The sequence below is a fragment of the Heloderma suspectum genome, chromosome 1 (assembly GCF_057233095.1).
Source record: "Heloderma suspectum isolate Gila_16-S chromosome 1, 16-S_ref, whole genome shotgun sequence".
NCBI classification, from domain to species: Eukaryota; Metazoa; Chordata; class Lepidosauria; order Squamata; family Helodermatidae; genus Heloderma; species Heloderma suspectum.
In genome coordinates this window covers 275,313,501-275,330,103 of record NC_139458.1, presented here as the reverse complement: position 1 = coordinate 275,330,103, position 16,603 = coordinate 275,313,501, and the positions used below count along the sequence as shown (strand labels likewise).

Here is a 16,603-nt window from a genome sequence, read left to right as displayed (position 1 = left end):
GCTGAGATTCAGAGAACAGATTTTTCAAGAAGCTTCTTCCATATCCTTGGGCAAGACTTATTTTCCAGTGGCAAAGCCTTCTATCTATAGTATGCATATACTGCCTCAGAAGTGATATGAGCATAACACACACGAGTTTGATTGAGACATAATTCAAACATTTAAGCTGTGCTCAACTCAGACACAGTCCCAAGTCTTCAGAAGTCTAACATTTGCAAATTCTAAGTGGTTCTCTTTTTATTATAAATTACAACCCCCTGAATGTTAATTTGCGACATTCCTGAAGAGGGATATTACAAACGAAGGCAAAGAATTGGGAAGTCAAGGAGAACTCAATTGAGCAGGAAAAATTAGTCTTACCCTGGAGAATTTACTTGATATGCAACATGTAGGGATAAACATCGTAAAACTATTTAAGCATGCTATTGGTTCAGACATAATGGGAAACTATGGTTTTCTCTTATGTAAACAAGCTCTGGCGAGCCTCTGGCTTGTGCACTCCCCCTTCTGCTCCATACTAGAGAAAGAAAATGGGAAGCACCTGTTTCCAGTTTTAAACAAAACCACAGTTTCTTGTTACATCCAAACTGAGGTTGGGGAAACTGAGGTTTGTTTAAACTCTGGTTAGTTAAAAAAAACAGTATCAGTTTAAACAAACAAATAGTTCCCTGAGTTCAGATATAACTGGGAATTGCAGCTTGTTTAACATAGATGCCTCCAATCTTCCCTTCTGGTGCATTTCAGAGGAAAAGAGGGAAGCATGTGAGCCCAGGGTTCACTACCACTTTTTTAATGTAGCAAGAAACAGTGGTTTCCTGTGATGTCCCAAATTACCATAAAAGTGATACAGATATTATTATTATTTACAAAAAATATGCTTAGGGATAGTCACCTTCAAATTGTTAGCTAAGGCTTTGAATGGGACTTGCTTCTTAGTAGACAAGTATAGGACTGCAATGTTTTTTAAAAGCTCTCATGGAGGTCTCCAACAACTAGTTTCAAAGTATACTGTAGGCTTGGGCAATAATATATAACTTAGTATCCAAATGGCTTTATGAAGGGAGTTCCAGAAATAGGAAATGTAATGTTTAATTTTTACAGAATAATATTTTACATATTACGTTCATCGTTTAGTATACATTGGCAAACAAGCAATTTTAAAATATTCATTATCTGCTAACTCAGACCTGGCTTCCTTTCTCCTGTGTTTTTGGAATCTTTCTCTCTTCAGTCATTATCTTCCTCAATTTTCCCCATTCTCATTATGGGAATATCGATCCCCTCTCTATTTTTGTAAATGTCCAGCCTGTAAATACCAATGAAGACTTTCAATAAAAATGTACTCAACTCAATAAACTACAGTTATTTTGAAAAAAAACTACATCAGCTTTTATATATAGCATTAGATGATTGTCGGGCACGCCACACATCACAAAATTAGTGTGTGCACAACACAATCCAATTATTGTAATGAAATGATTTAAAATCATGCCCAACTCTTTGTTGGAGTGTTGCTTTTATGTTGAAACAAGTTCCACTGAAATCATTGGATCTTTCTTCCATGTGGGCTCCCTGATACAGATCTGTGAAAGGCTCTGATATATACACTGAGTTCCATAGTCATACTTGTCCCACTAAGAAAGGAAAAGCTCCAGATGGAATCCAACTAGTTTCCCTCTGCCAGTGGAAGATTTTCACCAGTGGATTGGGGAGGGGCGCAATTTTTCCTGGCAGACCTCCCCCCACCTCAGAGTTAATAATTCTGGGGGCTGCTGGAGGGATTGTTGTTAAAAATTGTGAACTTCCCTTTTCGTCCAATGGAAGCTTTCCATTAACAGAGGGCCTTTTGTGTAAACTCACATTGCATGCACAGATTTCTCATACACATTCAAAGAAACGGCACAGGCTGTCATTGAAGAAACATCTATATACAGCAGAGCTGTTGGACAGGATTTCAATCAGGCAGTTAGATCAACCAAAGGAAAGCACTCTACAAAAGCCGGAGAATTCTTGCTCTTCACAGAGCACCCAACCCTGACTAAGTAGAGATGTAGGGGCTTCATACTTCTCCAGCTAATAATTTGCTTTAGAACACAGTTGCCTTCAATGCTTCCAATCAATGGACGCAACCATTAAAAGTAAATAAGGAAAACATCTGACACAAGAGCAGCATGCTTGTTATTTTATTATCTTCTCTGTACTTAGTGGAATACATATAATTCACCAATCATATTCAAAACCATGCATATTTCATTTGCAGTACAAATTACTGATGTTACAAACACAATACTAAAAACAGAAAGGACACGATTATGTGCTGTTTTGTTACACGATGCCAAACATTAGATTTTTACTTACTACTGAGGTAATGACAACCTCCAGTTCCTCTTGCTTTCCACAATCAGATACAACCTATTAATCAAAGGCCATTATTTTTTAAAACTATAAATATTAATAATAAATTCAAAAGACTACATCCAAACTGTGCTCCAAAAATAGCTTCATATAGCACCATGGTCACAGCTACTTTGTGGAATCATTTCAATACTACTGTAGTCACTATCTAAAATTAACAGCAGATTCAGTCAATTATACCCAAATATCAGCCACAACTAACTCTTCAACATGCAGTAATCCTTTTTAAACTTGTCCATATAGTCACACATTTGACATTCCAAGGACCATATTATGTAAAAGCAATGAGTAAGAGTTATATCTTGACAATTCTCTATCAGTATTTAAACCATCAATACTTTTAAAAGTGACACAGACAGAACTAGAAAATGTAAATTGCTGTTTCTGTGGATATCAGGTCTGTAACACTGGAGCTGTTTGCTTCACTTGACATGATACATTCCTTCCTCACTCCCTGCCCTGCTTTCCCAATTAATTGTTTTAAATAAATAGGAAGCTATTCATTTTTGTCTCAGTGAGATCATCTCAACAGCAAAAGTATTTCCCTTTTCAACATGCAGACCAAGGAATTTATGCTTAATTTTGGCTAGGTGTGCCCTTAAATGTTCCATGATAACAGGCAAGTGAACAGAGGACAGGGAACCAAGTCATGGTAAGGAAAGACTAACAAAAATGTATATACCAAATCAGAAACTAACAAAAGAGGGAGCGTGTGTAAAACAATAATAACACATTTTCGTTCAGGCAGGCTATAATTTCACTTGGCTCTCTTTTACAGAATACTCTCTCTCTCTTCTCCAAAGCCTGCAGCATCTGAGCCAGTAACCGTAAGGAGCTCAGAAGCATCTTTTGAAAGCCTGGCATAACTTGAACGTTGGCTACGCTTGTGGGCCACACCTTTGATGTTATCATTCTGAACTGCAACAGAATTAGAACTTGCTCCAGGGTGCAAAATGATCTGAGAAGGCTCTCTGATACTTTCAATCTCCTCAAAATTTTGATTGGCTCTGTTGGTTGGTGCACTATTATTATTCAGGGTGACTGTGCTCGGTGTTCGGTTTAAATTGTAGACTTTCTGGCACGCTGGCCAGTTCTCCTCAGGACTGCTTGCTATTAAGCTGCTGTCTGAAGGGCTTTTCTTATCTTCTGAGCAAATTGACATACGTGCCATGGTGGGATCTTGAAGGCCACTCAAGCTATGGGGAATTCCCCTTTTCCCACTGCGGCCATCATCTTCCAGCTCAATGAGATTTGCTTTTTCAAGCTGGGACTCATCTCCATCATTATGGAGAGAGTGGTTTGGAGAACTTTCATTGGACCTTACCCCAGAGTCAGAGGAATCCTTTTTGTCTAGAAGAGCATCTGTCAAGTACTCCTTTGCTTTAATCAAGGTTCTAATGGGCTCAGATCCATGTTCTGGAGATTTTGGATGCTTCTCTGTTTTCCCTTCTATTTTCCTGTCTTTTCCTTCCTTGAGGAGGGGAGTATTATCAGATTCTTCTGTTCCAGACTCATCTTCATCACTTGGAAGTTTCTGATAGCGCAGAGCTACTCCCTTTAGCTTTAGATCTGCAGCTTGGAAAATGCTGGTTCTTTCTGAAGATTTCTTCCCTGGAAGAAGCTTGGATCCAGACTGATCTGATTTTTCATCTTCTTCAGTAATGGGATCCAATGGAGATGCATCATTAGTAGACACGCCTGAAGTACTATAGTCTGCAACATCATTCCGTTTAATCAAGAAGGACTTTCTTCCATCATCTTGTTTCTGTTCAGCATCCTTCCCCTTATCTTGTTCCATACTGGATTGAAGAGAGCCTGTGGATGTGCTCTGGCCCATATAGAAGGCTGCTGAGCTATGTGGGGAAGATCTACCACTCACAGTACTAGAACTCGCACCACCTTCTAATTGTGACATTTGAGCAATATATTCTCTATATGCATCTCTATACTCTGCTTGTACCTTATCAGTAAGCTTTGAAATTTCAATACTAGAATCTTGAGAATTGAGGCTTGAAAGACTTGGAGTTCGGCGAGCTTGTGACTGTACAGAAAGAAAGAAAACACATCGATACAAAATTTTCTGGGTATACTTGAGCCCTTTGAAAGTGGAAAGGATAGTTACAAACATTTAATGCTCATTTTAAGTACAAGTTAAAGCTTTGTTCATATACAATTTCTTCAGATCTACAGAGGTTAGCTATAACCAATTAAATCTGAGAACATGGGGTAGTATCCAATGCTATCATGGCACTAGCATGAATTACCTTGCGCTAGCACAAACCAACACTAGTAAAATCTTATTACAGCTTGCTAGGCAAAAGGGAAAAGCAGTTATTTGCCCCTGAAACTCAATGTCATTAGTGCTAGCACTGTGACAGCATTGGATGTGAATGGAGTTGCATCACATTTGGACCATTCATAACTGGAGAGGGCAAATAGCTCAGTGGCAGAACACACAACTTGCATATGATGGGAATATTCAATGCTAGGCAGCTATTAATGCCAGCTATTACCCAAGCAGAGAATATTGAGCAAGATCTTTTGAGGAATCAAACCAGCATGACCACCTACCGTATGAATGTTTTCATGGACAGCTTGAATTTCTACATTTCTCATTTCAAGTACCTCATTTATCAGATGCACAGAATAAAAAGGAGAATACATATGATTCCTGCCACATATGCAGAAACACAGACATCCCTAAGGCAACACATTTTTGTCCCATTCTAGAGTGTTGCATGAGCAGGTTTCCCCATGCTTTTCCGTGAGCACCCCCCCACACACACACACACTTCTGTATAAATCCAGAGCTGCCCCTCTATCAAAGTAAAAGTAAGAATCACTTCCAGTTGGGGAGAATTCTGTATATGTCTAGCGTATATGGAGCTGGAATGGGCCATATGGCTACACGTCTTGAAAAGGCACTTAGGGATGCTGAACTAGAAATGAACATAAAATGTGACCTTTCCTCTTCCTATATATTAATCTACATTCCATCAATGTGCCTGTTGATGTGAAACAAATATAGGCTTTTGCTCCTTAAAATGGTGGCGTACATTCGTAAAAATTACTACTGTTAACACAAAGAGATTGGACTGAAATAAAGGCTACTTTGAAGAGAGATTACCTGCCAACTTAGGTTACTATGACGCGGAGCGGCTTCTTCTAGACCAATAGTGTTCAGTTCTTCAAAGCTAAAATTGAGAGTATAGGGAGCTTGACCCGGAAGACCAGTAAGTTCAGTATGAGGCAATTCACTATTCAGTGCAGGACGACGAGCAAGATCATTATGAGGAAGTGCACTGGCATGTTCACTCACTACCCGAGAATCTTCATGGACAGCCTGACTTTCTGCATTTCTCATTTCAAGTACCTAATACAGAAAGTACAGCTATGAGGATGCAGCTAGGAGAGCATGAACATCTATTAAAAGATAATCTGGTTGAAATTGTTAAATGCTGGATAAAATCTATGGAAAATCAGCCAATAAAATTGTGCAAATTTATTTATATTATTAAGTCTCCTGGTTAGGATTCAAAGATCTGTGAAACACAGCCTCTGTGACAAGAACAGGATTTATAAAGCCCCTCACCCAGCCCCTTGTAACTGTTGAAAAGCCACCCTGGAAAGTTGGGAGACCCAATGAAGGAGCTTCTACTGCAGCAGAATGAGCAGCATCAGAAGGGAAAATGTGGAATGAGTGCCAGTGCACACCCAGACAAATGTGGAGAGAGCTGTGTATATGCACAGAAATGCCCTGTATATAAATAACAGCTGTAGGTATGCTATGTTTACTTTGTGTGGTGAGGCTACAATGTATCTGAGTGGGCCTGAGGCCTTGTTTGTTACCATCAAAAGCCTGTACAGTAGTTACTTAGTGATGTTCTAAATGGGGAGAGAGACACAATCACTTCGAATATTGTTAGATGGAGCCTGGATCAGGTAAAATTGATTCTGATTGGCCGGGGATTCTAGATAGGTGGAAAAGAGTGGTTGGGAAGACAGTTAAGGGGTCAACAGTTACTTAGTCTGTGGAGAATGAGGGAAAAGGTCTGCTGGTTGATGTGTGGTGTTTTAGATGGACTAGCACAAAACTGAGGGGAAGTGAATAGCTAAGGCCTGGATGCTATTCCTTCTCTGTGGGATAACCATATGTGGCTGGTGTAGCTCAGATGTAGGGAGCAGGAGGCTGCCTAAAACCTTGCCAGAAGAAGGCCATACAAGCAAGCAGCAAAACACTAGATAAACTGTCCAAGCAGCCACAAATACAGGAGGAGATTTAGTGTCACAGGAAGACTGTACCCAGAAACTGAACCTGGTTATAAGCGTATTTGGCTAGGACGGAGGTTTAGGGAATATGGCCTGAGGTAAAAGAAGTCATTAGAGGCATGTAGCAGCAACAGTGTTTCTTAAGTCCTTAAGAATGATCACAAAGCAATCTTATGAAACCCCCAAAGTAAATATTAGTATTCCCTTATGTGTAAAATATCCCTTTAATCAATTACTTGTTTAATAGTTCATCTTGTCTCGGTGCCCATCTCACACCTAAGCCTGTTATACCAGCTACTAGGAGGTTTTAAAGTATTCTAACAGAACTGGTGGCAGTGGGAAAGGGTCAGCTTGTGGAACTCTGAGTTATAGTGGCACAGAGTTCCTTAGACCCTGAACTATAGGCATTTGCTATAAATAAGAATCCCATAGGTGGGATTGCCCAAGGAAAAAGCAGTTTCCCCATAGGTAGTGCTGGTGCTGGGGAGACAAAATCCCCTGTAAGCATACATATTTCAACAAAGAAGCTAATTTAAACACATGTGTTTAGACAAGTACTTGGCCTCAACGTTTTTTTATACCTCAAAGCAGTTTTTAAATAATCACATAACTTACCAAAGAGTTGACTGTCTTCTCCTAATACAACTGATATGTGAACATTACTTTACCACATGCCCTTTTCCTCCTCCCATAAATATTCAGGGCAGTATCCAATCAGGCCATTGTACAAGTGGCCCCTCCCACCAATTCTATTGCACCAGCAGGACCCACTGTTTGCACAATAGAGATTTAACATTTCCTACAGGAAACCCCCAAATAAAAGGAAACGGTAGTTTCTGGATCAGGGCAGATAGGCGGAGCTCCTGTAAGGGACCTACCCCGTTCCAGAGATGAGAGGTTCCACTCATTTCTGGTTGTTTACAGAAGCGATAAATCTCTGTTGCGCAAGTGGTGGGTCTCGTTTGTGGAACAAAATCAGCGGAGGCATAATGGAATCAGTGGGAGCTCAGCACCCCATTGGATACTGCCCTCAGTTTTTTAATGCATATATTGACAGGACTGAAACAGGCAACTGTTCAAGGCCCCAAATCTTGTGGAAAGCAACAATTCCAGGCACAATGCTGCCACTTTATATAAAATGCTATGCTAGATAAAATGTTATATATTCTTAGTAGAAACAAGGCCTTAAAGAACAAAGTAAGGCAAACTGAACTAGGCTAAAGCTGCATGTGAATACCTGGTACTAAACTCTCCTAAACACAGCGGGACTTACTTTCAATTAAACATGCATAGCATTGGGTTGCATAACCACTATGAAGGCATTTGTATTTGTACATATGATTTAAAATGGTCTTACTGCACTCCTGAAGAGATGCCAGTCACCAAAGTTCATGTTCATCTCTCGCTTCAGTTCATCAATATTGCACTGTGCTAAAACACGACCGTTTATGTTTGCCTAAGTAAATGTTACAAATACAAAATAGTTAATTGTTTCATTACCACCTTTAAATATTTTAAAGGCTAAAAAATTTAAATGGAATGTCACATGCAGGTATGTATTTAATATTACAGAGACTGTGTAACTGTATCAGTTTGAAAACTAAAGAAAGAAATGTTAAAGCCTATAATAAAACATACAAACTTATAATTTCCATTATGGCATAAAATGAAGGGGGAAAACCATTAAAATTGTACATTTGTGTTGTCAGAATAGAAATTAGCTTCATCATATTTCATATATGTGTGTGTGTGCATATGTGCGCACACACGCATACACACAGACACATATTAAAAATATAAACAGCAATAAATAAACAGTACAGCTAGAAGGATTATTTTCTAAAAGTGTCAAAAATAAAATACTCATAGAAGGCCTTTCTGAATAAAAGAGTTTTCAAAGTATGCTTAGAAGTATGCAGAGAGGGCACGGGCCAGTTTTCCCAGGGAGGGAATTTTTTTCATTGTGGTGACGCTCCAGAAAAGGCTGTCTGTGATATGGATGATGTCTGATTTAAGAGGGAGGCAGAGCAGTGTGAGATGACAATCTTAGCTGGGTAGGCTCATACTGGTAAGGTGATCCTTTAAATAACCAAGTCACAGATTATTGCCATCCTTTAAATAATCATGTGAGAGAACGGCAATAATCTAGTCTGGATGTAACCAGTGCATAGATAACCGAAGCCAAGAATGCCATCCCCAGATACAGTCGCAGGTGGTGAACCAGCTGAATTGAGAAAAGGCACTCCTAGCCACTGATGCCACCTGAACCTGTCAGGCAGGGGTGCACAACTTGCATACCCCAAGGTCTTCACTGCGTCCCCTCATGGTGTCCTGACACCCCACACAGCCACTGTCAAATCCTCCTGCTGCCAATTTTCCTACCACCTGTACTCTCCACTCCCTCCCCCAGAGATTCTCACACAGATTGTACTTTTCCCATCGCTGCTAGCAGCGAGGAAAGAGCAATTTCTAACATGACTGTTGTGGTGTGCATGTGACATCCAGTCACCAAGTCAGCATAACATGTGGCCCTCAGGGCCAAAAAGGTTCTGTACCCCTGCTCTCAGGTTACTACTGAATACTGTGAAGTACTCCTTCAGAGGGTGACATATTTTTTAGAAAATAGCCAATTTTAGCTTCACTGGAATTGCTGGGAAGGCTACTGAGAAATTGCTAACTCAGCCTCTCTCAAAGCAATTTAAGATGTCTTTTTATAAAATGCCTAATGAAAAAGAACTGAAAATGCTTAATGCTACATAATTAAGAATTTGGAGATATAAATATGTAAGACTAGTGATTATATTAAAAGGAAGCCACACAAAGACATAAACAAGTCCATAAAAATGTTTTTTTTAACATCATTAACAATAACATTAAAAAACCACTAATAAGGGTATTCTATAAGGGTGGTGTGGCAACTGAAAAGGCCCTGCCCCTGCAGCACTTTCTCACACCCCAATATAATCTCATGGATTGGCTTCACTCCATTAAATTGTATTAGATCAGAGAGAAAAATGCTGCAAGCAGAGGGGATAATTTCTTTGAGTACTGGGTTTGGTTTGGAAAAAAACTCTGTTTTTCTGATCTCCCCTCCCCTCCCGAAAACCTTGGGTAATTTCTGAGTTACTCAAAAGGGGGGAGGGTTATGGGCCCCCATATTTTCTGACAAGCTAGTCAGTTTTTCTGTTTTAGTGGCAAGAAATTAAAACGAGTAAAAGAAACGTCAATCACTTCCAACAAATCTTTAGGTATTTTTCCATTCTTCCCTTTTGGAAATTGTCTTGTCAATATTGGATTGTTGGAAAGCTGACAGACAGCCAAGAAGAAAATTTTGGGTCACATGAAGTGGGTACTTGTGAAGTTACATGGTGAGCTGGAATTTTTCAATAGTTTAGCAATTTAGACATTATGTGAATGGGTACAGGCTTGTTATGACTGAGAGACACAAGACACAGAGAAGCTTGGAGACATTATATATAGATGAGTAGGGATACAATGTTTAAAACTTCAAGAAAATCAAAGTAATAAGAGACCAGTCAGGTCATCTTGTGCAAAACCATAACTAAAGGCCTCCAATGACAAGATCCCACAATGCTCTGTAGCAATTGCTCTTAAATGCATGCAGGAAAGAGCTCTTGGGGTTGTGGTGGACAGCTCAATGAAGATGTCAACCCAGCATGTAGCTTCTGTAAAAAAAGGCAAACTCCATGTTAGGCGTAATTAGAAAAGGAACTGAGAATAAAATTGCCGATATCATACTGCCCCTATGCAAATCTATGGTGCGGCCACACTGGGAATACTGTGTCCAGTTCTGGTCACCACACCTAAAAAAGATACTGTAGAGCTGGAAAAAGTGCAGAAAACGGCAACTGAAATGCTCAAGGGGCTGGAGCATCTCCCCTATGAGAGAAGGTTACAACAGCTGGAATTGTTTAGCTTGGAAAAAAGGAGGGTAAGGGGAGACGTGAGAGAGGTCTTCAAAATTATGCATGGTGTGGAGAATGTGGATAGGGAGACATTTTTCTCCCTCTCTCAAAATACTAGAATCTGGGGTCATCTTATGAAACTGATTGGTGGGAGATTCAGGACAGGCAAAAGGAAGTACTTCTTCACACAGTGCATAGTTAAACTATGGAATTCGATACCACAGGATGTAGTGATGGCCACCAATTTGGATGGCTTTAAAAGGAGGTTAGAAAAATCCCTGGAGGAAAAGGCTATCAATGGCTACTAGTCCTGATGGCTATGTGCTGCTTCCAGTACCAGAGGCAGTGAGCCTATGTACACCAGTTGCTGGAGAATATGGGGGTGGGGGTGTGCTGTTGCACTCATGCCCTGCTTGTGGGTTCCCAATCGACAGCTGGTTGGCCACTGTGTGAACAGAATGCTGGACTAGATGGACCCTTGGTCTGATCCAGCATGGCTCTTATGTTCTTAAATATTCTTTAATGAGTATTTAGTCTTAGGGATGAAGCCAAGATGTTTTCATATGCAGGTTTTGTGTGTGCATGCAAAATGAACATTCTTCATGATATCTGCAGTGGCCTTAAAAATAAGAAGTCTTCCTTAAATAAAATATGACATCTGGCAACCCACTAACAGGGTTGTATAAGAACTGGAGATATCTGAGGATATCCTGATTGGAAGCGAGAGGCAAAGGAGAAGGAGGAATACGGTGATTCTAGGAGAGAGCCAAAAGATCTTGTACTTTTACAATCTTGTTACTGCTGTTCCAGTGCCAGGAGTCACTAGAATGCATGTTTGGAAGGCAGTGAAATATTTCCTAGTATAGCTTTAGGTAGATGAAACAGATAACAATAAGTCAAAGCCAACACCAGCAACTCTGGCCCAAGGAAGGAAGAGAGGATCAAATGTGAGAGATATTCCTCACAAGAAGAGAACTGGTACTTCAACAGCATGTTACAGGGCTTTTGAAAAGATAAGATCAAAGACTCAACTTTACTTGAAAGAAAAACCAAACCAGGTTTTTGGGCAGTACTGGGGGTGGGGGCGGAGGGCGGGGAGGGGAATGAATGTGTTGAAGCACCTTCCCTACTGTGCCCCTTGCAAAACAAAAGTCTCCCAGAAAGGGACATGGGAGGAATGTTGATACAATACAGATCCCAGCACCCTGTGACAAACCCCTACGTTGTGATTTAGCTCAACAGTGTTCACTGAAGCATCTGATAAGTTGACACCATGCCAGGTCACTTGAACAGGCCAAATCTCACCTTTTGTTCTCCAACATCCATCTGCATGTTAAGCTTTTTTATATATAATAGTCTACCAGATTGGAACCAACTGTATCTTTTGAGATGAACATTTAGGGTCATAAAAATGGTGACTCCAGCCACTAAGAAATTTTCTGATTTGCTGGCTAGACCACTGGCGTCAGAAATGGAGAGCATCTCACTATTGGATTTTAAAAACAACAACAACACTCAGTCTCTGTTAAGGGAGGAGCTTTGACTGAAGTTATATTCCCATAAAAGTGAGAGTTCTCTCTCACTTCCTGTATTCCTAACATCTAATCAGGAGGCCAAAGATGCTTTCTCTCAGACTATCCTCTGTGCAATGAATTCTGCATATACTCTGACCCAAGATTCTATTCAAGCAGGCAAAATGTAACTAGCTAAGTTAGTTTGATTTCACTGATTTTGTTTGGAATTCTGTGTTCATATGCGTTTGTTGCCTTCCCTTGTTGTTCTTGTCTTCCCCTTTTCCCAAGTAAACTTTTTATATCTGGATATTTGACTGTATTCATTTCAAAAGAAAATTTCTCACAGGCAAGATTGAATGGTTGCAAGGCTACAACATTTTTGTTAAGTTCTGTGTTTCTGGGCTTTGGGCAAGAAAATCCAGAATGCCTTTCTCTTTATTTTTTCCTAGAGCTGGGCTGAAGGAATGGGTACTTTGCAGAAGGGCTTAGGACTCCCCAAGCAGCTGGACACACTAGGGTATGGCAGGAGGTTCAGTGTGACTGGTGACAACCTACTGTAATTCTTTTTTTTAACCCTTATCAAGAATAGGTCTACCAATAGGGAAAGTCATCTCTCTTCCTAGATCCTTAATATCCTCCCATCTCATTTGGCTTAGTCCTACAAAATAAAATCTATCAGTCTTACTTATGCCCATAAGTTAGATGTATATTTAATTTATTTATGACATTTGGTCAATGGAACAAAAAGCTGTGTTTAATATACATTTTGCATATTTGATATAATTATTTGGGCATAATCTTCAATATATTCTTTCCTGCAAGGTAAATATCTCTTACAAACTAGAGACCAGTAATGCAATTTCTACATACAGAAACTCACCTTCTTTATAGTTGCAGAGTACTGAGCCAGCATAGTCTGGTCTAATCCTTCTATCTGTTTCAGTTTCTCACACACAGCATCGACAGTCATTGAGCTCAAAGGCACATGGGATGCTCCCGAGCCTGGGACTGTTCCCTATGCAAGCGAGAAGTACATGCATGCAATATATCAAATGCTCATGATGACCACTGCACAATGTGCAAAGAAAAGCAAACAAAGCTTAACATGTATATGAGTCACCACTGAGAGGAATTACAATATTGGCATATCATCAGGTGCCCCACTGGATGAAGCATCATCCTTTCCAGAGTAATATTCCAGTTTATTAAATAGTTTTTAAAAACAAAGAACCCCACATCGCCATGGTATATTATTATAAGCAAGGGCTTCCTTTAGAGATTTCCTCAAGTTGTTTGTAGATCTTTAAAATGAAACAAATAATTTCTGCCATAAAGACCAAGGAAACCTTGCTGACCTCTGCAATATATTTATTCTTTGCAAACATTTTCAGTGCCCAATTCTTTAGTCAGAGCAGGGTCTAGTGGGCAAGGCAAGAAGTCCAAGCAGAAAAGAACCATGGAAAATACCCAAAATATCATCATACACTTGTCACTAGGGTTCCTGGCACATTGGGAGCATAATGACAGTGAGCTGCTAAGTCTGGTGAAGTAAGATCCAATATAGTAACCTTGAATCAGATCTTAACTAATATCTGCAAGTTCTGACATTTGCCTGAGCCAATAAAGGAGGAAACAAAAAGGTGTCACCCATATTTTAGACAGTTAATCTTGTGGAAGTATCCAACACAGTGATAGTGCCATGTAAGAGCTCTTCATTTGTATCCAACTTATGCATGTAATGTGTGAGGGGAAAAATACACATTCAATACACATTCAAATTAAAAGCCACAATAGGCTAAGGTTCCCTGGTACTATGGGAACATGTCTTTAAAACTGCATGTCTGTCTCTCAAAATGAAGCCCTTAGAAAGACAGTAACACCCTCACTCAACTCAAAAACATCCCACTGCTCTGAGAAACCCTGAAATCCCGTTTGCTGTACTTCAGAAGACTGGGAACACTCACTGACTTATAAACAGATTCATAAACAAAGTCCAGGACTGGGACATAGTATTAGGAATTTCTGGTGCCACAACCACCCCAAAAATATTTGCAGGAAGGGATGTAATTGCATGCCATGATTTCTTCTTGAGAATCTTTTAGCACTGCAATACCCAGAACACTGAATTCCTTCAAGGAGGAACAGTAATGCTATGTTAGTTTGGCAGTTTTCCCCTTACCCTCTCTGAAACAGCAGCAACAAGACATAAAATGCCTTTCTGGGGCTTTTACACTCAGCTGACTTCCAGGAATAGGTAGCAAATTTCAACAAAGTCATTGAAAGCCAAATTATGGCAACGACGATGGCATCCAGAAAAAGTCTGGAAACAAAACAGACTGCAACTCTGCCTGAGGCAAGTAAGAAATTTTTAAAAAGCAAAAAAAAAAAAAAAAAATTAGGAGAAGAACTGTCTACCTACTTGGGTCCTGAAAAGGCTTCCGTCAATGTTCAAGCCAAGCCCACTACCAAAAATGTTTGGTCTCTCATAAAATGAAAGCCACGTTTCTCAGTACGCCTCATGTGTATAAAAAAGGAGAATGTCTGGCCCATTTAGTTCACTTCTGTATAATCTATATAATAGGATACCATTTCAAAATTTACTTCTAAAAGATCCTGAATTCATCACTTCAATTCCAAAAGGACATATGAAATATTGCATGGAATAAAAATAAATCAATTAAGAGATAAGTGTAATTTTTAAAAGATGTTAAAATCCCCTGGACAAGTTTTAAAAATATGTATTTAAAAGATTGGCTTCATGGTTAACACACTTTGCCAATCAATACAATATTGACAAAGTATTTTTTTCTTTAAATTATCTGAATGGTCAATGACTCCATACATTTCTTACAAACTATTCATACTCATACTCTGCAAGGAGAAGTGTGTACATTGTTTGGAGACTATTTCTACAGAAGGCTAAAATCCTGCATCTTTAACTGGGACTTCTGCTTCCGGATTCCTGGCAGGATTGAGATCTGCTCCATTTCACATGGTTTCATCCAGGAGTTTTCTTTCTGGGCAAGTTCTATGAGTTTCATTATACAGCCACTAGATGGGTGGCTATATCCTGCAATATAGCAAGATTCTGGAAATTCACCAGAAATTTATCATGTTTTGAATTCTCTTATTACATTTTCCCTATAGAGAATTAAGCCGTTATAATGGCCAGAAAGGATGGGAGGGGCCCTGTAGGTTGACGACATTGTGTAAAGGACCAGCAAAAAAACATGAATGACCAATCGCAAGCACACAATAAAAGCCTCATGTACAAATGCAGTGTGCATGCAGCCATAGTTTGCATACATATAAAATTCTGCTCCAAGAGGGTAAAAAACCTTTCCCCCATGTACTGAGCGGGAAAGACATTTGTACATACACAGATTATAGCTGCATGGACAATAACAATCAGGCCTTCCACCTTTCTTGCTAAATATTTATTTATTTTTTATTAATGTGTAGCAGTAGCAAGCAGTCTGGGTTTCCCTCTTTAACCCACCTCCACAATCCACAAGTGGATTCTGATGAGCACAACATTTTCTTCACAGAAATCACCGTTTTTATAAGGCATATAGATAATGAATGAATAAAAACATTCTGCGAAAAGTGAACCAGAGTAATTATAGCTAAAATCCCACACAATTAATTCAAAGATTACATATAATAAAGCCTAGATGCATTAGTTCTTGATAGTTTTATCTATATGAATTAAATTCTATATTATACCTCTACTAGGTTTTCCAAACATGTTAAGTATTCAGTTGTGATTCCAACTGTACAATGACCACATAAGAGTGAGAAAAGTAAAAAAGTGCTAAAATACAAAACATAATGCTGTATTTCACTGACAAAGAGTAGTTTCAGCATGCAATGTAAGCTAATTTAGAGAAGATTTTTTTCTTCATAAAAATTATGAGAAAATACGTAGCTTATTAATGTCAAGGCATGAACATTATAATTCAATTTAATCCAGAATACTCTTTATAATAAAAAGCAGTGTCTAAATAATAAGCAGTGCAAGTGCTTTTAGTGATGTTTGTTATAACATATGTGAATTACGATTATACTTAAAACTTAAAACTTTTTCCCAGTTGTAGTGTTTTTCAAAAACTCTGAGAGAACATTATTCTATTAAGTATTTGCCATGCAAAATCTAAAAAGCAGGATGTTAAAGCAATCCTCAAGGCTGGTAAAGTGCATTAGTGTATAGACAGCCAGCATGAAGTGCTAGTATGGACATTATATAATGATAATATAAAAATAAGTGAACAGTTTGCAGAAAGTTGCTGTACCTGTCTCTGTCTGTTTAACCCAGTTTTACACTGCTTTAGGAAAAAGGACAAAAGAGATGACACAGCTTAACATGAAACATGAGAAAATGGATATTTACAATGAGCTAGTAAAGTTATTCAAATATTCCCTTTAAAGTGAGGGAGGATCACAACTGCTGAAAAATAGAACACCTCCCAATTAAAATAC

At 39.1% G+C, this 16,603-nt stretch overlaps 1 protein-coding gene across 3 annotated transcripts in view; it reads right to left on the bottom strand.

Annotated features, from left to right (window-relative positions):
- Positions 1–2,157: 2,157 nt before the first annotated feature.
- KIDINS220 (kinase D interacting substrate 220) overlaps positions 2,158–16,603 on the bottom strand; it is an 86,757-nt gene continuing 72,311 nt past the window's right edge. For 2 of the 3 annotated variants that reach the window (XM_084826685.1, XM_084826686.1), the window contains exons 26-29: positions 13,005–13,139; positions 8,042–8,140; positions 5,543–5,788; positions 2,158–4,456 (exon numbers count right to left, since the gene is read on the bottom strand). In XM_084826685.1, coding sequence (XP_084682811.1) covers positions 3,188–4,456; positions 5,543–5,788; positions 8,042–8,140; positions 13,005–13,139 — 1,749 coding nt within the window. In that variant the 3' untranslated portion in view covers positions 2,158–3,187. Of the gene's footprint in view, positions 4,457–5,542; positions 5,789–8,041; positions 8,141–13,004; positions 13,140–16,416; positions 16,450–16,603 lie in introns of all 3 variants that reach the window. The other variant, XM_084826687.1, reaches the window with a different exon arrangement.